The sequence below is a fragment of the Somniosus microcephalus genome, chromosome 2, assembly GCF_052327205.1.
Source record: "Somniosus microcephalus isolate GS21.2 chromosome 2, FLI_Smic_1.0, whole genome shotgun sequence".
NCBI classification, from domain to species: Eukaryota; Metazoa; Chordata; class Chondrichthyes; order Squaliformes; family Somniosidae; genus Somniosus; species Somniosus microcephalus.
Genome location: NC_140988.1, coordinates 385,879,479 through 385,901,936, shown reverse-complemented (window position 1 = coordinate 385,901,936; position 22,458 = coordinate 385,879,479). Strand labels below are relative to the sequence as shown.

Here is a 22,458-nt window from a genome sequence, read left to right as displayed (position 1 = left end):
CCCCAAATTAAGTTGACCCTTAGCGCCGGCGCAAAGTTTAGCGCCCGCCCGGCTGCGCGCGCAGAAAATGACGTCACATCCTCGTGCAACGCCCTTTGCGCGCCCCGATTCCAAACTTCAGTCGGACCGCCCCATTGTGCAGCTGGTGTCCGGAGCATTTGAAAAAAGGAACGCAACACAGCCAGCGCGGGTCCCGGGGGGGCGCAAATTAAAGGGGACGTACCCTCCAGTATAAAGGCCAGCCATTTTGCAGCAAACACTCTTGTGCAACGCATTTCTGGACACACAACAAGGAGGATAGCTAACTGGTTTCAAGCAGCAACAGCTCAGGTATTTTTGGACTCAGGCCAGAGCGCTGCAAGTGGCCTTTTGGAAATTTGAGTGTTTGCCAGGATTTGATGGGGGTTGCATGGGGTGCCAACGCGGAGCTGCAGCGCCATGTCCGTAGGGCTCGCAGACGCATTGTGAGAGGGGCAGCCTTGGCTAGAGGCAGAGGGGGCTACAGGCGTCGGCCACGTAGGCCTTACCCAGTCAGGCTATACCGCCAGCAGCGCTCCTACCTCAACATGACTGACGCGCGATGTGTTAGAAGGCTCCGATTCCGAAAGGAGGTGGTTGCAGAGATCTGCCACCTGCTTCGCAGAGATCTGCGTCCAAAGCTCAGGTGCAGGACGTCTCTGTCGGTGGAAGTGAAGGTGACAGTGGCATTGAACTTCTATGCCACCGGCTCCTTCCAATCCGCTGCTGGGGACATAGCTAACATCTCCCAGTACGGCGCACATCGCTGCATCCGCCAGGGGACCGAAGCACTGTTCAGAAGGAGAAGCCAATTCATCTCCTTCCCCATGGCCCTGGAGAGCCAGCATCAGCGCGCCTTGGGATTTGCAAGACCCGGGGACTTCCCCTTGGTGCAGGGCACCATTGACTGTACACATGTGGCTTTGCGGGCCCCTCTGGAGCATGGTGAGCAGTTTCGCAACAGGAAGGGCTACCATTCTCTGAATGTGCAGCTGGTGTGTGACCACAAGCAGCGCATCATGGCTGTCAATGCCAGCTTTCCAGGCAGCAGTCACGATGCATTTATCCTGCGGCAGAGTACTGTGCATGACATGTTCGAGGCACAGCCTCCCCCAAGAGGATGGCTACTCGGGGACAAAGGCTATCCTTTGTGTACCTGGCTCATGACCCCGCTCCGCGCGCCCAGGACCGCTGCTGAGGAGGCCTACAATGAGAGCCATCAAACCACCCGCAACATCATCGAGCAAACTATTGGGGTCCTCAAGCAGCGGTTCCGCTGCCTTGATCGCTCCGGAGGAGCTCTCCAGTATTCGCCGGACCGGGTCTCCCAATTTGTGGTAGTTTGCTGCATGCTACACAACCTGGCTATCCGCAGGACTCAGGCACTGCCACCTGACGTTGGACCAGCACCTCAGGAGGAGGAGCAGGAGGAGCTTGAGGAGCAGGAGGAGGAGGAGCAGGAGTACGTTCACAGGAGGGAGCGACCAGGGCCAAGGGCCGCGCGACGCCACCTTATTACACGGTACTTCTAAGCCCCCTGTCAGGGAATGGCCAGGGGCCATGAGGGAAGAAGAATGCAGCCGCTCCGCAAGCCCTCAGCCGGCGAAGCCAACAAACACTAACAAGAACAACCATGGAGACTCTATGAATAAAGATAATTATTTATTACACAAAAATGAAAACCCCTTCCCACATGAATCCCCAAAAACAATCAACGGGCCCCACAAAAAGCCCAACAAACGACTCACTCCCACAAACTGGGGAGGAGTAACTCCACATTTGTACAAACCTGGCCTCAACCTCGGCCTTAACGCAAAAAATAAGCCCACGAACCAAACAACCATGGGCAAAAGAAAGATGGCCACCGCCATATAAAACGAAAGCTGGCCACATCCTCTACTGAGTGGCCCGCGAGGGCGAGACCTTGTCCAGCCTTTTGCCTCCCCTGCCCGGCCTGCTGCTCCTTCGCAAGCTCTGCCCAGTGGCTGCTGCGAGGCTGGGGGAAGGCGCCTGAGGCTCAGATGTCCTTCCGCCAGATGCCCTTGGGGGGCGGCCTACACGGCCTTTGGACCTCGAGGGGCCGGCTGCTGAGTGGCGCACCTGAGCCTGGCCAACATCAGCTCCAGCCGCTTGCCCTTGACGCCCCAGTGGGGGAGTGGCGGCGACGGATGGCGCAATGTGGGCAAGCTGGCGTCTGGGATGCGCTGGCTGGTGCTGTGGCGCGCTGGCACTCGGCCGGGCCCGCACTCCAGGATCCGCAACAATCAGCCGAGGGGCGGCTCGCTGGGATGCTGCAGCGCGGCGGGTGCCCTGGCGATGCCTGCCTGAGACAGCGCGTGTGGCAGCAGTGAGTGCCCCTGTTGTCCTGGTGTGCGCCCGCATCACACCCGCCAGGGACTTGATGGCATCAGTGAGCATGCGGCCACTCGCGGCAGTTGATGCCCCGAACTCGCGCACACTGGTCGCCAGCGACTCGATGGCCTCAGGCATGCGCCCCACCATGCGCATGAGCTCCGTGTGGCGCCGGTCCGAATCCTCGGCCATCTTGTCCAGCTTCCGCGCCTCCTCCGAGGTGAAGGTGTCCGGACTGGAGTCGGGACTCTCCCGCTGGGGAGCAGGGGACCGAACTAGGGGAACCTTGCCACGTTGGTGGCGGCGAGTGTCCCGATCAACTGCACTCCCCTCTGATCCTTCCCCCCTTTGGGGGGAAGACCGCGGCCCACGCGCAGGGCTCCTGGGTGGCTGGACGCCACTGGTCCCAGAAGCTGCAATCCCCTGCGACAGTTGGTCCAGGCACTCGTCCAGTGAGGACGTGTCAATCATTTCGTCCTCTCCTGCGGGACCTGAGTGTTCCCCTGATGGTCCGGCTTGCTCTTGCTCCTCCTCCTCCTCCTCCTCCTCCTCCTGCTCGGAGGGGCTGTCACTGGTAGCTTCACGGACCTGGTCGTCACCAGCTGACAGCAGGAATGCACAAGAGTAGCTTCAGAGTGAGGAGACGGCGTCAGCGAGGGAGTCAGGACTGGTGGCATTCAGCGCACTGGTGGGACAGTGGCAAAGTAAGTAGCTCGGATGCGCAAGTGCGACGCGAGAAGGCCAAAAGGCGAGGTCCTTACCATTGCCGGGCAGTGGAGGGTCGGCTACTCCGCACGCTGTGGGCACGATCAGCCGGGCTCCCATGAGCCCACTCACGCGCTCCTCCAGGCGAGTGAGCTTCTGCAGCTTGGCGAGGCCTCCCCTGGTCCTGGCACGGGCCTGGCGATTATAGGCAACTTTAGCCTGCAAGAGAAAGGACGGGCTGTAAATACGGAGTGTAGCCCTGATGTAGTGTGCACTGCCTCCCATGGTGGAATAGCTTGCCCAGAGTGTAGCCCTGATATACTGTGCACTGCCTCCCATGGTGGAATAGCTTGGCCAGAGTGTAGCCCTGATGTACTGTGCACTGCCTCCCATGGTAGAATAGCTTGGCCAGAGTGTAGCCCTGATGTACTGTGCACTGCCTGCCATGGTGGAATAGCTTGGCCAGAGTGTAGCCCTGATGTACTGTGCGCTGCCTCCCATGGTGGAATAGCTTGGCCAGAGTGTAGCCCTGATGTACTGTGCACTGCCTGCCATGGTGGAATAGCTTGGCCAGAGTGTAGCCCTGATGTACTGTGCACTGCCTCCCATGGTGGAATAGCTTGGCCAGAGTGTAGAGTGCAGAATGGGCACTTGATGCTCATGACTGTCCCAAAGCTGCTGGCTGAGGGCTGGCCATTTGGACTTTCAGCTCCCTTTGCCCATCATGTCAGGTGTACATGCAAGAATGAGGAGGAGACTGGAAAGGGTACTCACCCTGACAATCCTGGTCAGGTCGTTGTATTTATTCCGACATTGTTTGTGGGTCCTGGTGGCATCGCCGGTGAACGTCACCCTGTTGGCGATCTGCTTCCAGGCTCTGGTGTATTCTTGGTGGTTCGGATTCCTCCCAGTCTCTGGGAACAAGATCCTGCGCCTCTTCTCCAGAGCTGTCACCATTATTCCCAGATCACGCTCTGAGAAGCGCAGGGCACGCTCACGGGCCTTCTCTGGCGTTGCCATGACTCCCTGGGGCTGAGCAGCAATGTTGAGGCCTGTTTGCAAAGCTGCAGTGTGCAGGGCGTGGCAGCAGACCAATTCGTCCCTTCCCCCTTTAAGAGCTGGTTGGCGCCACGGGGTCTGCTGTCAATCAAAAAATGACCGCACCCGCGCTGCGCCCCGCCTCGGCGCTATCCCTCTGCACCGCCGACTTAGCGCCTAAAGATAGTAGTGCAACGCTTCTTTTAGCGCTCCAGCAACCTCTTAGGGCGAAGCCACTGAATTTCCGGCAAGGGGGTGCAACTTTGGGGCGGGCGCTAACTTCGGGCGGGCGCTAACGTTAGCGCCCCAAAACTGGCTATACTGAAATTCTAGGCCATGGGATTGGGGGCAAGGTATTGACTTGGATAGCGAACTGGTTGGCAGACAGAAAGCAAAGAGTTGGAATAAACAGGTCTTTTTCTGAGTGGAAGGCAGTGACTAGTGGGGTACCGCAGGGATCGGTCCTTGGACCCCAGCTATTCACAATATATATTAATGATCTGGACAAGGGAACTAGATGTAATATCTCCAAGTTTGCTGATAACACAAAGCTGGGTGGGCATGTGTGCTGTGAGGAGGATGCCAAGAAACTCCAGGATGATTTGGACAGGTTGGGTGATTGGGCAGAAGCATGGCAGATGCAATATAACGTGGATAAATGCGAGGTTGTCCACTTTGGTGTCAAAAACAGGAAGGCAGATTATTATCTGAATGGCAATAGATTGGGAGAAGGGGAAGTGCAACGAGACCTGGGTGTCCTTGTGCACCAGTCGCTGAAGGTAAGCATGCAGGTGCAGCAGGCAGTTAAGAAGGCAAATGGTATGTTGGCATTCGTAGCGAGAGGGTTTGAGTACAGGAACAAGGATGTCTTGCTGCAGTTGTACAGGGCCTTGGTGAGACCACACCTTGAGTATTGTGTGCAGTTTTGGTCGCCTTATCTGAGGAAGGATGTTCTTGCCATGGAAGGAGTTCAGCGAAGATTCACCAGGCTGATACCTGGGATGGCATGAATGACGTATGAGGAGAGATTGGGTCGATTGGGCTTATACTCGCTGGAGTTTAGAAGAATGAGAGGGGATCTCATTGAAACTTATAAAATTCTAACAGGACCAGACAGACTAGATGCAGGAAGGATTTTCCCGATGGTCGGGGAGTCCAGAACCAGGGGTCACAGTCTGAGGATAAGGGGTAAGCCATTTAGGACTGAGATGAGGAGGAATTTCTTCACCCAGAGAGTGGTGAACCTGTGGAATTCTCTACCACAGAAGGCAGTTGAGGCCAATTCATTAAATATATTCAAGGAGTTGGATATATTTCTTGAGGCTAAAGGGATCAAGGGATATGGGGAGAAAGCAGGGACAGGGTACTGAATTTGGATGATCAGCCATGATCTCATTAAATGGCGGAGCAGGCTCGAGGGGCCGAATGGCCTACCCCTGCTCCTATCTTCTATGTTTCTATGTTTCTATGTCTTAACCTGTTTATCTTGTATTATTAGTGAAAGTCATAATGAGTAATAGGAACAGTTTATCAGATACAGTAATATTGATGCACAGTCAGGTGGAATAGTTCAGTTTGTTATTGGTAGTTCTTCCATAGCGTTGCTCATAGGTAGCCTGGGTCCCGGAGCCTGGTTACTGATGGTTACTGAGACCCACTCCTCACTGACCGGCTTCTCCCAGTCCTGGAGTTTAATGCTCACTCCCTGATCTGTAAATGTAGACAACTATTTACTGACTGTGACTAACTGTGTTTGGAGCTGTACTTCCAGCTTGTATCATTCCCTGTGAAAGTCAGAGTCAGTTACAGCAAAATCCGTGCAGATATAAAGGCTCAAATCCTGGAAACTGAAAGCAGGTCAGTACATGCTGGTTGTTCTGATCAACTTGTCCTGGACACGAGGATAGTCTGTGGGACAGCTCAGCCCGACCATTAAAAAGTCAAGAGCGTCCCTCTTGAAACCGCTGATTGGTGTTGAATGAACGGGTCTAAATAAGAGGAGAGGCTGACAGGGAGAGTGAACAACTGAATAATCAGTTTCTCAAAGTGTTCACCAGTACTGAGAGCTCAGGGTTAAGACTCGAAGAATGTACTCCTGGGCAGTAATGCCACTGGAGCTGCCTTGACCGAGCTTGGTACCTGCCCACACAGCTCGACGCTGGCCCAGGTGTTGACTTTTTCAAGGGAATTTGATCAATCCTTTTACAGGTTATATGGTTTACTATACGAGGGGAGCGATAAAATGCCTGTCGTTGTCCTTGTTGCAATCCAGTGATTTTTGTCATTTCTTCTTCTGCCACAGGTACAGGTTGGTGTCAGGACGAGTGAGAGGAAATGGACGGTTTCATCAAACTACCAACAGACTAAAGTTGTCAGTAACAAAACCACAAAGACAACTGGATCACACATCCTGACATCACATCAATGCCAGCAGAGATACCACAAAGGAGGAAACAGCAACACTGAAATACCCCTCAACCCATCCATTTCTTTAGTGTCAACTGTACATCTTTTAATTTCTTTATTTGACGGCCAATAACAGGTCCATTTAAACTCGCAGCCAATGATTGGAGATGGTGTTAAACCAACTCTTTCCCTTCTGGCATGTTTCTTCCCCATTTTTAAAAATTTCCCATGCCCCTCTCCCTCCTCCCTAGTTCTCCCCTGGGCTGGACCTTCACGTCCAGCCCTCAGGCCCCCGCATCGGCATCAAGCACCAACCCTGCTCCAACTCCAGGCTCAGTTCGGCATTGCTCGGGGTTAACTGCACTGGCACTGGATAGGGCCCAGTCCATACAGTCATCTCCGACCGATGTCGACCGGTGGTCCAAGTGTTGGGACTGAACAGGAAAGTCTCAAGTGTGGACGCTCCGGTTGTTGCCTCGATGGTGTGGAATGGGACGAGCTGGTTAAAGCCAATCCATCCCAGTCAACTACATCGGGTGAAACCCCGGTACCACTTGTACTGAGGCCTCCCAGGATAGAGGAAGAGTCCTCCTCTGGCACCAGCTGGTTCGGAGGTGTCCGTGCCTACTGGTGCCAGAATCAGGCTGGTTCCCCCAAGCGCCACCAGCTACTGTTGGTGTGTCCTTCCCCAGAGGCATCCGTCCCCTCTGGTGACACCAACGCAGCCCCGGGACATTGGTCTCCAGTTGGCGCCAGCTCATTTGGGGGCACCACCCTCGGTGGACTCGACCCTACACAGGGTCACCTATGCTGCGGGTGATGTCCACTTTGGTGAGTGCAGCTGCAGATCTCTATTTATAGATCTGTGGCTCCCACCCACCACTGTGGACCCACCTTCAGCCGCTCCCTACGACACTCGAGAGGCACTCCCAGGGAGGGTGCGTGCGCTCCAGAAACCAAACTGGGAGCCTGAGTTGACCACGGCTTCCGTGCGTTGAGGTTTTTCCATGTATTCAAAACAAGGGTGACTTCGAGTCTGAAACTGTGAGTTCCGGAAGTCCCATCACTTGTGGGGGTTGAGTTTTTACCTGGGGTCTTGCAAAGGCCTCAGGCAGCGACCTTTGTTGGATTCCCCCTCCCAATTTCCAAGGCGGTTTGGGCGGACTTGATAGGCACGCCCCAGTTATGGCCAAGGTAGACAGCCCCGCCACTCTGCCTCACAACTTAAGGTTCGCTGGTACAGCTGGTGAACTTCAGTCGTGAAAGCCTCAGGAAACTAGTCCTGTTCCACCCACCGGAATCCAAATGGTGGGACATGTGGGTCTGGCGGACCTTCCTGCAGGGTTTGGCGCATATCCCAAATTCCCTGCCATCAAATCCACTGGGGCTGGCTTCACTGACCAGTAGGTGAGTTGAGGGAGCAATCCCTGCCAGAGAGGACCACCTTCAGAGAGCATCTGCTGCAGCAGCAGACTGTGTGGGTGCTCTCAATGTAGGAGCAGGATCTATCGTCCAGTGGATCTTGCATCGCCACTTAGTTTGTCCTCACACCTTGGGGATCCTTCAGGTTCTGCAGATGCCCATTGGTGCTGAGGGCTTCTTTGGCGAGCAAGTGGAGGATCTGCTGTAGCAGAACCTTCAGGCATTCCCGAATTGACACACAAGGGTGGGAGGGCACTGCTCACTTTGTAGCTTAGCCCACCCCATCTATAGGCCCCTTCCACTCGCCAACACCAGTCCACTCACCATCACCAATCCATTCACCACCACCATCCACTCACCATCACCAATCCATTCACCCCCACCAGCCTATTCAAGGCCTTACCCGGAGCACAATGTCCTTTGTATCTTGCTAGCCCGTCATTCCAGATTAGGACCTGGAATGCAGGTAGCTCACAAGTAACATTCGAGACCCTGTCCAGCTCCACCTCCCCCAGCAGTGATCATGCCTGGATAGCCCACCTCAGAGTTGTGTGGGTGGGCTATTTCCAGTACTTCCCTGTGGAAGTGGATCACTCTGGATGTTTGGTTTGTCCATCAGAGGAACCATCTACTAGTGGGCATACTGGCAGGTCTTCTACCATCCACACAGAGCGTGTGATCGTCATCCAGAAGGCTCAACTGTTGGGGGTATTTCTCCAGTTGAGCCTTCTGGATGACCATCACTCTGCCAGTAATGTATCCACAGGTCTCCTTTGTCGCAGCATCTGAACTAGAGCTGGTGGTCCTGGGAGCCCAGTGTTCTCCATACATTGGTGCTACAGCCATCAGGCTCTTCAGCTAATGCTTTGACATATGGGTGGGAGCCACATTCAGGATGAATGGTCTGCTCGGCCAGTGATTTCACGTGGCATTTCAACAGGCTCGGGGTGTGAACGGTATAATAGGACATCTCCACTTTCAGACTCGGTGCAGGGTAAGTCAGTGTGTCTGCAGACAGACAATATGACAAGGGTCCGGTAAGTCAACAAACAGGGTGGGACCCTCCTTCCTGGGTCCCTCTGTCAAGTTGATGCATTGCTTCCCATTGGTGCTTGAACAACGGGGTGACACTCTTGGTGCCACATTTGGCCCGGGGAGGACAACACAACAGTCGGCACACTCAGCTGCTCTGTAGTCCACCCTAACTAGTGGATGATCCACACTGAGGTAGTCCAGAACATCTTCAGGACTTGGGGGGTTTACCAGGTCGATCGACTTGCTCGCATCACCGGATAATCACCAATCTGCTGGAGGACCTCAGGCTGTCAGGGCGGAGGCCCGACAGTCTTTCGTGCTTTTGTTTCTGGATTCTGTTGCTCAGGGTTGCCTGATCTCCAGGATGCTCCAGGAAATTGCAGCAGGTGGTGGTTCTGGTTAACCCTTTGGTTACCTCACAAACCGTGATTCAGGGACACCCGGGTGTTGAATACACACTTTGATTTCAGGAGCCCACGGGAGAAATCCAAGTCATTTTTAGAGTATAGAGGACCCTACCTTTTTTAGGGAATTTTTCATTCTGACATCCTCCACACACTGCTGGACACTGTCCAACTGGTACTCAGGGTGAGGAGGGCGGACCGTACCTGCAAGTGAACAGACTCTCCGGCTCCCAGGACAAATAGATCAAAGTGGGTGTTATTCACGGGCGCCAGCGCCAGATCCAAACAGTAAGCTGAACCGTCAGGATCTGGATTTGGATCCTGCCAGCTTCTGATTGATGGCCTGGCAGTTGAGATGGAATGCCCGTTAGATTAGGGTATACCAGCAGTGCGGCACTCATGGGTAATGCTCACTTTATTGTGTCTGTCCTGGTCATTTAAGCCTCTGTTCCCATACAAGTACCTCCACCCTCTTCGTCCTCTGTACTACTTGGTTAGTCGCCAGCTGTGTGTGCAGAATGCCTGAATGAAGATCACAGCTCCCTTGTCAGCTGTTCCCATGTCAGCTGCTCCCTTGTAAGCTCCTCTTCATTCTTCAAGTGACGCGGCATTTGCCACCCACCTGGTTGTCTCTTGGGTCTAGTGGGGAGTGTTGGTATGTCTTTTCCTCGTTCTGGGTTGTCTTTGGGTGTCAACAAACTGGGTTCTGGGGTGTGCTAAAAGTGAACACTGCACGGGAGTCGGGGAGGGAGGGGAAAAACAAGTAGGTTTCTCCTTCAAAGTTAGGATGTCTTAACAAAATGTCTTAACAGGGAAGGTCACACCTTAAGAGATTTTCCCCAGGCAAATTGTGCCGGTGCATCCCGGTAATTAGATCCACGTTCCACCCCCAATTCGGCCTGTCAATGTTTAGGAACGGATGTTCCCAGCAAATTAAATGGTGTCACAGTTAACACTTTAAAGAAAAGATTGGGGACAGTTTTCGTTCAACCTGGAACGACAGAAATGGAAACACTAGACAACCTGCCAACCAGTCTCTCGTCATCGCTGAATATTGTGTTTGTGACTGCTGCTACAGAACTAGACAGGAGATTGTTGAAGACCAGGCTCCCGGGGATTGTGTTCAATTGATGTTAGCAGAGCTGAAGTGAGAAAGTAATTGTCTTAGAATATTTGTGCCATAGTGATCTCCTGGACTAGTTTCGATCGCCTAAGGGGGTCGGAGAGGAATTTCCCAGATTTTTTTCCCAAATTGGCCTGGGTTTTTATGTCTGGTTTTTCGCCTCTCCCAGGAGATCACATGGTGGGGGGTCTATATATTGCGATGGACAAGGCTGGATGGACCAGAGAGTCTTTTCGTGTACAAGTCATCTTTCAATAACTGAAATGTGAGAAGTTTAACATCTGAAAATAAACATGGATTGAAAATGAACAAACTTACTGTGTGTCTCCTGATTTGTGCACGGATCATTGAAGGGAACAGAAAGGGGAAGAGATGAGTTCTGATTGTCCCTGGGCTCAGTTACTGACTGGGTGAACTCTTTGAGCCACACACTAGGCTGGACCCAGATTGATTCCCCAGTCTGCACATACAAACATACAAAAAGACATACAAAAGTAGATGAAGACTATCAGGCCCATTAAGCTCACCCCATCCAGTAGACAGTATGACCTCACATGCTGCCGTCCCACCTACCAGTTACGCTATCTCTGGAAACAGACAAAGAAACATGGCCAATTCAGGAAAAACCTCTGGCCAATTGCTCTCCAACTCCCAACACATGACAATCTAAACTAACCACTAACTCTCGCTGTAACTGGTAATGTCCTCTCAGGGACTGGTCAAGATCATACAGCACAGAAGGAGGCCATTCAGCCCATCGTGCCTCTGCCAGCTCTTTGAATGCACTATCCAATTAGCCCCACTCTCCCGCTCTTTCCCCGTAGCCCAGCAAATGTTTCCTTTTCAAGCATTTACCCAATTCCCTTCTGAAAGTTGCAGTGGATGGAATTATAAGTTGGTGGAATTCTGTCATGTGATCCCCAAAGTTCCAGTAACTAAATTGCCAAATCCCCCAGTCAGTAAAACCTGGATTGGGCTTATTCAGTCACTAAAGCGCCAGTGGCACTTTCAAAGTCCCAGGCCACGTCAATTAACTCCTCCAAACACAATTAACCAACAAAGTAGTGAATTGGTACAAAAACAAATACTAGTGGGGAGGGGCTGGGGGTGAAGAATTGAGTGGGGGAAACAAGACACCACTTGGCATGTGCTGACAGGCAGAGTCGTGTGTTGGGTTTCCAACTCTGCAGGATGTCCCGGAGTCTCCAGGAATTTAATCTCCTGGATTTGTTTTTATTCGTTCATGGGATGTGGGCTTCGCTGGCAAGGCCAGCATTTATTGCCCATCCCTAACTGCCCTTGCGAAGGTGGTGGTGAGCTGCCTTCTTGAACCGCTGCAGTCCGTGAGGTGAAGGTGCTCCCACAGGGAGCACATATAGGCCAGCAGGGTCTGGAGTCACATATAGGCCAGCAGGGTCTGGAGTCACATATAGGCCAGCAGGGTCTGGAGTCACATATAGGCCAGCAGATTTCCTTCCCTAAAGGACATTAGTGAACAAGGTGGGATTTTAGCGCAATCCTATAGTTTCATGCTCATCATTACTGATGGTAGCTTTTTATTCCAGATTTATTGACGTGACTGAATTTAAATTCCCCAGCTGCCATGTGGTGGGATTTAAACTCATGTCTCTCAGATTGTTTAATCTAAGTCTGTCTCTGGATTGCTAGTCTGGTAACATAACCACTATGCTATCATTCCCAATTGCAGCTTTGAGCAAACCTGGGATAAAAGTCACCAGGGCATTAAAGAAAATGATTTTTTATTTCCATTTTCTTTGACCACTTTCATTCATTTATAAAAATATTGGAGACGGGGGAAAAAGGTGGTTGGATCCAGCAGGTCACGTGATGAAAGCGCCGGGAATACGTCCAATCAGAGATGGCGACTCGTGTTGTGTGACTCACGCCATTTATATACCACGACAAAATAAAATAATAGCAGGCGTTGATAATTGTGGGTGGCACCAAGACACACACGTGCAGAATGTGAAGCCTGTTGAATAATCACTGACTACTGAGGCACAAGTGGGTCTAAATAACACTTTAACAAACAGAATGGCTGCACATTAATGGCACAGTAATTAACTTGGGATATAATGGACTTTATTTTGGAAGTACTTAACTCCCAAACTCTCATTACCACACGGCTTGCCAAGAAACAACTGGATCGCCTTTCAATCACAGGTGTTAGAACTCACAACCAATCAGCACAGTGTTAACCCTTCGCTCCCCAGAAGTTTAAAGAACTTTCATTTTCAATTGACATTGAGAATGACTATTTTGGGAACTGCCTCCCTGGTTTAGCGCCAGGATTCTCCCCAGATAAACTGGGTTTATAACACACTATTCACATGGTTAGTGCCCCGAGGCACTTTAGAGAGTAGAATGAGATGCCAAATAGTAATACTGTACTAAGAAAGAAGCAATGGACACAAGTAACACTGCCCCTTCACTGGACAGCTGCTGACGATAACCTTCAATCCGCCCTCACAATAGATGTCAAGCCAGCTCGTTCTTCAAGGTGAGAAATGACCCTGGATGATAATCCTGAGATTTATTCTCCTTTTCGTTTCTTATCTGGCTCCCGACATTAAATTACTTGGTTTTATTACCCCATTGTCTTCTATTTGCAAACGTGAGCTATTGGAGCTTCATAGACAAACATGCTCACACGTGTCGCCTAGAAACACAAACAAATTGATTTTTTGTTAAACAGTGAGGATATTGCACCTTGAGATCCAATCCATGTGCTGCCGTCAAAAATGGGTGAATAGTTTAGGGTCTGGTCATTACAAGGACAATGGTGAAGGATAAAGGACCGACTGAAAGGTTGCTGCTGAATTTAGCAAAGACCAACTTTCCAATGTTGATACCAGGTAAACAATAGCACAAGGCAATTTTGATTTACGCCCTCCAATTTCTCAGTAGTGCATCAAGAACTTGCATTGATAGACCTTTCACAACATCAGGACATCCCAAAGCACTTTACAGCCAATGAAGCACTTCCTTAAAGTGTAATCGCTGCTGCAATGTCGGAAACGCAGCAGCCAATTTGCGCACAGCAAGCTCCCACAAATAACGATGAAATAATGACCAGATAATCTGTCTTTTTAGTGATGTTGGTTGAGGGATAAATGTTGGCCCAGGGGAACTCCCCTACCCTTCTTCAAAATACTGGCCATGGGATCTTTTAAGTCCACCTGAGAGGACAGATGGAGCCTTGGTTTAACGTCTCATCCGAAAGACGGCACCTCCGACAGTGCCGCACTCCCTCAGTATGGCACTGAAGTGTCAGCTTAGAGTACGTGCTACCACTGGGCCACGCAGGCACCTAAATCAAACAGCTAGATGATTTTAAAAGCATGGGATAATGGAACAAGAAAACTGAATGTGTTTCAAGAAGGAACTAGACAGGTTCTTATCAACAAATGGGATTCAGGGTTATTAGAAACGCACCAAGGGAATACAGTGGATAGGTGGGCTCATCAGAACATAGGAACATAAGAAATAGGAGCAGGAGTCGGCCATTCGGCCCCTCGGGCCTGCTCCGCTGTTCAATAAGATCATAACTGATCTGATCTTGGCCTCAGCTCCACTTCCCTGCCCGCTCCCCATAACGCTCGACTCCCTTATCGTTCAAAAATCTGTCTATCTCCACCTTCAATATATTCAATGACCCAACCTCCACAGCTCTCTGTGGAAGAGAATTCCAAAGATTCACGACCCTCTGAGAAGAAATTCCTCCTCATTTCCGATTTAAAAGGGTGCACCCTTATTCTGAAATTATGCCCCCTAGCAGGCAGGTAGTGCAGGGGTCCCCTGTGACCAGCCCCGTCTCAAACAAATATACCGCTTTGGATATTGGTGAGGGAGATGCTTATCAGAGGAAGGCAGCATCAGCCAACTTCCTGGCCCCGTGGGTGGTTCTGCTGCACAGGACGGGAGGGAAAAGAGCGAGAGAGCTATAGTGATAGGGGATTCTATTGTAAGGGGAATAGATAGGCGTTTCTGCGGCCGCAAACGAGACTCCAGGATGGTATGTTGCCTCCCTGGTGCAAGGGTCAAGGATGTCTCGGAGCGGCAACAGAGCATTTTGGAAGGGGAGGGTGAACAGCCATTTGTCGTTGTGCATATAGGTACCAACGATATAGGTAAAAACCGGGATGAGGTCCTAAAAGCTGAATATAGGGAGTTAGGAGGTAAATTTTAAAAAGGGCCAGGTCTCTCCAGACGTTGCCGACAACCCAGACCCTTGAATCTGGGAATTCGATTCGTGCCTCTTCTCAGCATCATCGGCAGCACTTGAATATCTTCCTTGTGTCTCGGTAACCAGAACTGGACACAGTGCTCAAGGTGGGACTGACCGGAACTGGACACAGTGCTCAAGGTGGGTCTGACCAGAACTGGACACAGTGCTCAAGGTGGGTCTGACCAGAACTGGACACAGTGCTCAAGGTGGGTCTGACCAGAACTGGACACAGTGCTCAAGGTGGGACTGACCAGAACTGGACACAGTGCTCAAGGTGGGACTGACCAGAACTGGACACAGTGCTCAAGGTGGGACTGACCAGAACTGGACACAGTGCTCAAGGTGGGACTGACCAGAACTGGACACAGTGCTCAAGGTGGGTCTGACCAGAACTGGACACAGTGCTCAAGGTGGGACTGACCGGAACTGGACACAGTGCTCAAGGTGGGACTGACCAGAACTGGACAAAGTGCTCAAGGTGGGACTGACCAGAACTGGACACAGTGCTCAAGGTGGGACTGACCGGAACTGGACACCGTGCTCAAGGTGGGACTGACCAGAACTGGAGACAGTGCTCAAGGTGGGACTGGCCAGAACTGGACACAGTGCTCAAGGTGGGACTGACCAGAACTGGACAAAGTGCTCAAGGTGGGACTGACCAGAACTGGACACAGTGCTCAAGGTGGGACTGACCAGAACTGGACAAAGTGCTCATGGTGGGTCTGACCAGAACTGGACACAGTGCTCAAGGTGGGACTGACCAGAACTGGGCACAGTGCTCAAGGTGGGACTGACCAGAACTGGACACAGTGCTCAAGGTGGGACTGACCAGAACTGGACACAGTGCTCAAGGTGGGTCTGACCAGAACTGGACACAGTGCTCAAGGTGGGACTGACCAGAACTGGACACAGTGCTCAAGGTGGGTCTGACCAGAACTGGACACATTGCTCAAGGTGGGACTGACCAGAACTGGACACAGTGCTCAAGGTGGGACTGACCAGAACTGGACACAGTGCTCAAGGTGGGACTGACCAGAACTGGACACAGTGCTCAAGGTGGGTCTGACCAGAACTGGACACAGTGCTCAAGGTGGGACTGACCAGAACTGGACACAGTGCTCAAGGTGGGTCTGACCAGAACTGGACACAGTGCTCAAGGTGGGACTGACCAGAATTGGACACAGTGCTCAAGGTGGGACTGACCAGAACTGGACACAGTGCTCAAGGTGGGACTGACCAGAACTGGACACAGTGCTCAAGGTGGATCTGACCAGAACTGGACACAGTGCTCAAGGTGGGACTGACCAGAACTGGACACAGTGCTGAAGGTGGATCTGACCAGAACTGGACACAGTGCTCAAGGTGGGACTGACCAGAACTGGACACAGTGCTCAAGGAGCGGTCTGACCAGAGACCCTGTACAGTGTGACCGTTATCCCCTGACTTTTATTCTACTGTTCTAACGATGCTGTTCAACATATTACGGGCTTTGTTCACTGTTCCTCTGCATTGGTTGGACATGTTGGCTGTCCATTCGACGGAGACTCGTAGGTCTCGTTCAGCATCATCCTTATCTGTTTTAATACCATTCATGAAGTATGTGTTTTATCTACTTTTCCTTCCTGTTTACTGTACCTTACACTGTAAATTCCACCTTCCGTTCTGCACACTTGCAAATTATGTCCACCTCATTCTATCATTTCGGAGCTGCCCCCTCCAACTCCCGAGCTCCTCCTAGTTTGATATCATCATCAAATTCAACCAGTTTACATTGAGTTTCTGCATCCAAGCCATTGACGCAAGTTCGAGACAGTAATAATCCCAGCACTGAGCCCTAGGGCACCCCACTCAGTACTTCCGTCCACCTCTAAGAAGTATCAACTGACAGCCAAGGGAAACCTCACAGATCTGTAAAATGGCATGCTGTCTCGAGTTATGTTGGTCTCCTACCCTAGAACAGTTGCCCAGCTCTTTGCTGTAAAGTGCTGATAAAGGGCCTGTGAAGGAAGTAAGTATTCAGAGGGGAATCATGGAACCTCATGTAATGGGAGTGGTCTGTATTAAGCCAAGTGCATTGTAACACAGCGCTGATACCTCCCACGTGTTATACTCCAGCTAGTAATAATGCTAAGGGCCGCTCCACGGCCCAAAGTTCCTGGGGTGGGTCTTTCCTCTTCCACCCCTCTGCCCCAATCAAAATTTACATGTCCTGGCCTGCTCGAATGAAGAGGCCATGTTTGAATGTGACCTGATTGGACCGAACCAGATCTGATCAATTAGGACAAAATGTTCCTCGTGAATCTGTGCTTATGGTGCCTGTACCCAACGCGAGGCACAGCCTGTACCCAGCGCAAGGTGGTGCCTGTACCCAGCAGGGGGCAGTGCCTGTACCCAGCGCGGGGCGATGCCTGTACCCAGCGTGGGGCGGTGCCTGTACCCAGCGCGAGGCGGTGCCTGTACCCAGCGCTGGGCGGTGCCTGTACCCAATGTGGGCCAATGCCTGTACCCAGCACAGGGCGGTGCCTGTACCCAGCGCGAGGCGGTGCCTGTACCCAGAGCTGGGCGGTGCCTGTACCCAATGTGGGCCAATGCCTGTACCCAGCACAGGGCGGTGCCTGTACCCAGCGCGAGGCGGTGCCTGTACACAGCACTGGGCGGTGCCTGTACCCAATGTGGGCCAATGCCTGTACCCAGCACAGGGCGGTGCCTGTACCCAGCACAGGGCGGTGCCTGTACCCAGCGCGGGGCGGTGCTTGTACCCAGCGTGGGGCGGTGCCTGTACCCAGCACGAGGCGGTGCCTGTACCCAGCACGAGGCGGTGCCTGTACCCAGCGCAGGGCGGTGCCTGTACCCAGCGCGAGGCAGTGCCTGTACCCAGCGTGGGGCGGTGCCTGTACCCAGCACTAGGCGGTGCCTGTACCCAGCACGAGGCGGTGCCTGTACCCAGCGTGAGGCGGTGCCTGTACCCAGCGCGAGGCGGTGCCTGTACCCAGCACGAGGCGGTGCCTGTACCCAGCGCAGGGCGGTGCCTGTACCCAGCGCAGGGCGGTGCCTGTACCCAGCGCAGGGCGGTGCCTGTACCCAGTGCGAGGCAGTGCCTGTACCCAGCGCGGGGCGGTGCCTGTACCCAGCACTGGGCGGTGCCTGTACCCAGCGTGAGGCGGTGCCTGTACCCAGCGCGAGGCGGTGCCTGTACCCAGCACGAGGCGGTGCCTGTACCCAGCGCAGGGCGGTGCCTGTACCCAGCGCAGGGCGGTGCCTGTACCCAGCGCAGGGCGGTGCCTGTACCCAGTGCGAGGCAGTGCCTGTACCCAGCGCGGGGCGGTGCCTGTACCCAGCACTGGGCGGTGCCTGTACCCAGCACGAGGCGGTGCCTGTACCCAGCGCGAGGCGGTGCCTGTACCCAGCGTGGGGCGGTGCCTGTACCCAGCGCGAGGCGGTGCCTGTACCCAGCGGAGGGCGGTGCGTGTACGCAGCGCGAGGCGGTGCCTGTACCCAGCGCAGGGTGGTGCCTGCACACACAGCGAGGCAGTGGCTGTACCCAGCGTGAGGCGGTGCCTGTACCCAGCGCGGGGCGGTGCCTGTACCCAGCGTGGGGCGGTGTCTGTAGCCTTCACTTCCCCTCTCCTGAATGTGCTGGCTCTGGTGGGGATTCGGTATTGTTCCACGATGACTGGGCCCTCTCCGATCCTTCACTCATGCGGCCATTCTTAATGCGAGAGTCTAAACACTGAGGATCACAGGTTATTGAACCATTGGAATTTTCATAGCGAAGCCCAAGCCTATGCTATCACACACATGCACCTTTCCGATGGGGGCACTGGATAGTAATCAGAGCAGCGACCCTGGCTGAGCTATCCTCTCCCTAACCCGGGGGTTTGGACAGTGATCCAAGAGCAGGATCACGGTGTGCACGAAGCTCTGCCAGTTGCTCGAGCTCACGCTGTGAGATTCGGAGCTTGAGGAGCGACTGGAGTCACTGCAGTGCATCAGGGAGTTCGAGAGTTTCCTGGAAGTGGGTCACCCTACTGCCACAGAAGGTGCAGGAGGTGAGGGAGTGGGTGATCACCAGACAGGGTAGGAGGAAGACTCAGGTAGCGCAGGAATCCCCCAAGCCAGTGGCACTCGCTAACCGGTTTTCAGTTTTGAATACCAGGGAGGTACCAGCTCTTGGTCTGTAGCCCTGCAGGTTACGGCACTTCAAGTGCATATCTAAGAACGTTTTAAATGAGGTGAGGGTTTCTGCCTCTACCACCCTTTCAGGCAGTGAGTTCCAGACCCCCACCACCCTCTGGGTGAAAAAAGTTCTCCTCACCTCCCCTCTAATTCTTCTACCAATTACTTTAAACCTATGCCCCCCTGGTTATTGACCTCTCTGCTAAGGGAAATAGGTCCTTCCTATCCACTCTATCTGGGCCCCTCATAATTTTATACACCTCAATAAGGTCTCCCCTCGGCCTCCTCTGTTCCAAAGAAAACAACCCCAGCCTATCCAATCTTTCCTTGTAACTAAAATAGGTTGGCTCCCATTCCATATGCTCCCTTTTTTAACGATGATGGAGATGACCATGGAAGGATCATTCACATCGATCAGCCTGCGAAACTTTTGCCACTTCACACTGTTCTCCAAGTGAAGAGTGCGAAGATATGAAAACAAGCTTTTTACTAAGGTTTAAATGTATTAAAGGGTTCTGATGATTTTATTTGTTTTGATGTAGGAAGAGCAGGATTACTTCACCAATGAGTCCTACACACTGTGGCTAGAGAAGAAGAACCTGCCCAATATAGTGAGGACATCTTCCAGCTTCTACAAGCCGCGCAGGACCGCCGCGGAACAGGTGCTCGAACAGCTGAGGGAGTCGGTGAAGACTGGCGAGACCAGCAGCGGCAAAAAGACACTCAAAGTCGTGCAGCTCACAAAGCCCAAGGGTCCCTGCCGATCGGAGGGGGGTCCGGGATGTGTAAAGGCTGGGCTGCTGTGGGTGCGAAGTGGGAAGGAGAGGGGGGGTGTCCCCGAGATCCCGGGCTCGCAAACCGTGACCTGCAACGCACCTCGCGAGGGCAAGGCCCCCGTCTGCGTGATCAAGCCAATCTGGAACGTCAGTACCAATCCGGCTATGCCCCCGGTGACGGATATCTCCAGACAGGTGGAGGCCAATCCGGATATCAGCCCGGAAATCCTGGTCCAACAGCACGACTTTGGGCCCTTTCACGAGCTGGCGCTGGACAGCGCGGGCCACCCTGAGCTGAGGGCCAAGGTTGGGATGAGATCGGAGCCCCTGCCAACCCTGCCTTTTGATGTCATCAAGAGGGAGTTGTTCCCGGGTTCCAGTTACCATAGGATAAGGATACCCGAGGAATTCAAGCCGGTGCACGTCATCGACCTTCCCAAGAAACGGCACCTGGTCAAGGCAAAGTCCGAGATAGACATGCACCTGCGCGAGTGGGTGGAGCCGAGCACACCCTGCCTCCCCGCTTCCAGCTCACCCTCCATATGCAAAGTGGAGTCTACTATCCCCACTGCAAGTACCAAAAGGACACCTGGGTCTTTGGACAATCAGTATTTATTTGAAGGTAGAACAAGGAGTCAAAGTCTCAACCATGGCTCAGTAAGTAGCATTCTCACGACTGAATCATTAGGTTGTGGGTTCAAACCCTACTCCAGAGACCTAAGCCCCGTACTCCAGGCTGACACTCCCAATGCAGCACTGAGGGAATGCTGCACTGTCGGAGGTACCGTCTTTTGGATGAGACGTTAAACTGAGGCCCCGCTGCCCTCTCAGGTGGATGAATAAGATCCCATGGCACTATTCGAAGAGGAGCAGGGGAGTTCCCAACGGTGTCCTGGGCAATATTTACCCATCAACCAACATCACTATAGCAGATTATCTCATTGTCGGTATACACTCTATCCTATCATGGACTCTACCCACCCACAGCCCATGGACACTCTCCCCTATCATGGACTCTACCCTCCCACAGCCCATGGACACTGATACGCTTATCAATTACTTCATAAAAGGTGATGAGTCGAAGAAGAGATGATGAGTCGAAAGAAGTGATGAATAAGGCTTTTATTAGCTAAGAAGAGACCATGCTTCTTCGTGAGTGACTGAACAAGTCTGAACGAAACCCACACAGTGGTGGGTGGAGTCAGCTGAGGCATGCCTCCATACACAGCGCCACCCAGAGGTGGCAATATACGATACAGTGGTTTACCACATTCACCCCTTGTTTAATGTGAAGTCCGGCGGGGTGAAGGGTACTACAAGTTAAGTCTATCAGGAGGCCTTGTCTGACGTCCTGATCGTCGTGGTGGCGGCGGTGGTGTTGCAGCATCCGACGTCGGGTCTGGTGTCTGGGTGGTTGGCGAAGATTCCTGGGGCTTTGGCATGCCGTCTGCAGGGGTTGGGTTGGGAGGGGTGGTGGGGGATAACAGTGGTAAGGGGGATAACGGTGGTAAGGGGGATAACGGTGGTAATTCAGGGGTACCCGAGGGTGTGAGATCTCGTATGGAGACCGTGTCCTCCCGCCCGTCTGGGTATGTCACCCAGGCATACTGGGGGTTGGCGTGTAGGAGGTGCACCCGCTCGACCAGGGGGTCCGTTTTATGCGTCCTCACGTGCCTCCGCAGTAGGACGGGCCCAGGAGAAGTCAACCATGCCGGTAGCGAGGTTCCCGATGTAGACTTCCGGGGGAAAACGAACATTTTCTCATGAGGAGTCGCATTAGTGGCAGTACAAAGCAGTGACCGAATGGAGTGAAGCGCTGCAGGGAGGACCTCCTGCCAGCGGGAGGTCGGAAGGCCCTTAGATTTTAGTGCTAAGAGGACTGCCTTCCAAACCGTCGCGTTCTCCCTTTCCACCTGGCCGTTCCCCCGGGGGTTGTAACTGGTGGTCCTGCTCGTGGCGATACCTCTTGTTAGCAGGTACTGCCGAAGTTCGTCGCTCATGAACGATGAGCCCCTGTCGCTATGTATATAGCTGGGGAACCCGAACAGAGCGAAGATGTCATTCAGACACTTGATGACCGTGGTACTGGTCATGTCTGGGCAAGGGATGGCAAAGGGGAAACGGGAGTACTCATCAACTATGTTGAGGAAGTACACATTGCGGTCAGCGGAGGGGAGGGGCCCTTTAAAATCGACGCTCAGGCGTTCGAAGGGGCGGGTGGCCTTGATCAGGCTTGCTCTGTCCGGCCTATAGAAGTGCGGTTTGCACTCGGCACAGATTTGGCAGCTCTTGGTCATGGTCCTGACCTCCTCGATGGAGTAGGGCAGGTTACGGGATTTGATAAAATGGAAAAACCTGGTGACCCCCGGGTGGCAGAGGTCATTGTGGAGGGACTGCAGCCTATCACTCTGCGCGTTGGCGCATGTACCACGTGATAGGGCATCTGGGGGCTCATTGAGTTTCCCTGGCCGATACAAGATATCATAATTGTAGGTGGAGAGTTCGATTCTCCACCTCAAGATCTTGTCGTTCTTGATTTTACCCCTCTGCTTATTATTAAACATAAAAGCTACTGAACGCTGGTCAGTGAGCAGGGTAAATCGTTTCCCGGCCAGGTAATGCCTCCAGTGACGCACCGCTTCTACAATAGCCTGGGCCTCCTTTTCGACGGAGGAGTGTCTCGTCTCGGGGCCCTGGAGGGTCCTTGAGAAAAAGGCCACGGGTCTGCCCGCCTGGTTAAGGGTCGCGGCTAGG

At 53.1% G+C, this 22,458-nt stretch overlaps 1 protein-coding gene across 1 annotated transcript in view; it reads left to right on the top strand.

Moving 5' to 3' along the window:
• The window catches only part of LOC147123840 (uncharacterized), a 30,835-nt gene extending 10,128 nt beyond the window's left edge, over nucleotides 1-20,707 (top strand). Inside the window, exon 2 of the mRNA XM_085967399.1 lies at nucleotides 19,471-20,707. Coding sequence (XP_085823525.1) covers nucleotides 19,471-20,511 — 1,041 coding nt within the window. The 3' untranslated portion in view covers nucleotides 20,512-20,707. The remainder of the gene's footprint in view (nucleotides 1-19,470) is intronic.
• Nucleotides 20,708-22,458: the final 1,751 nt, after the last annotated feature.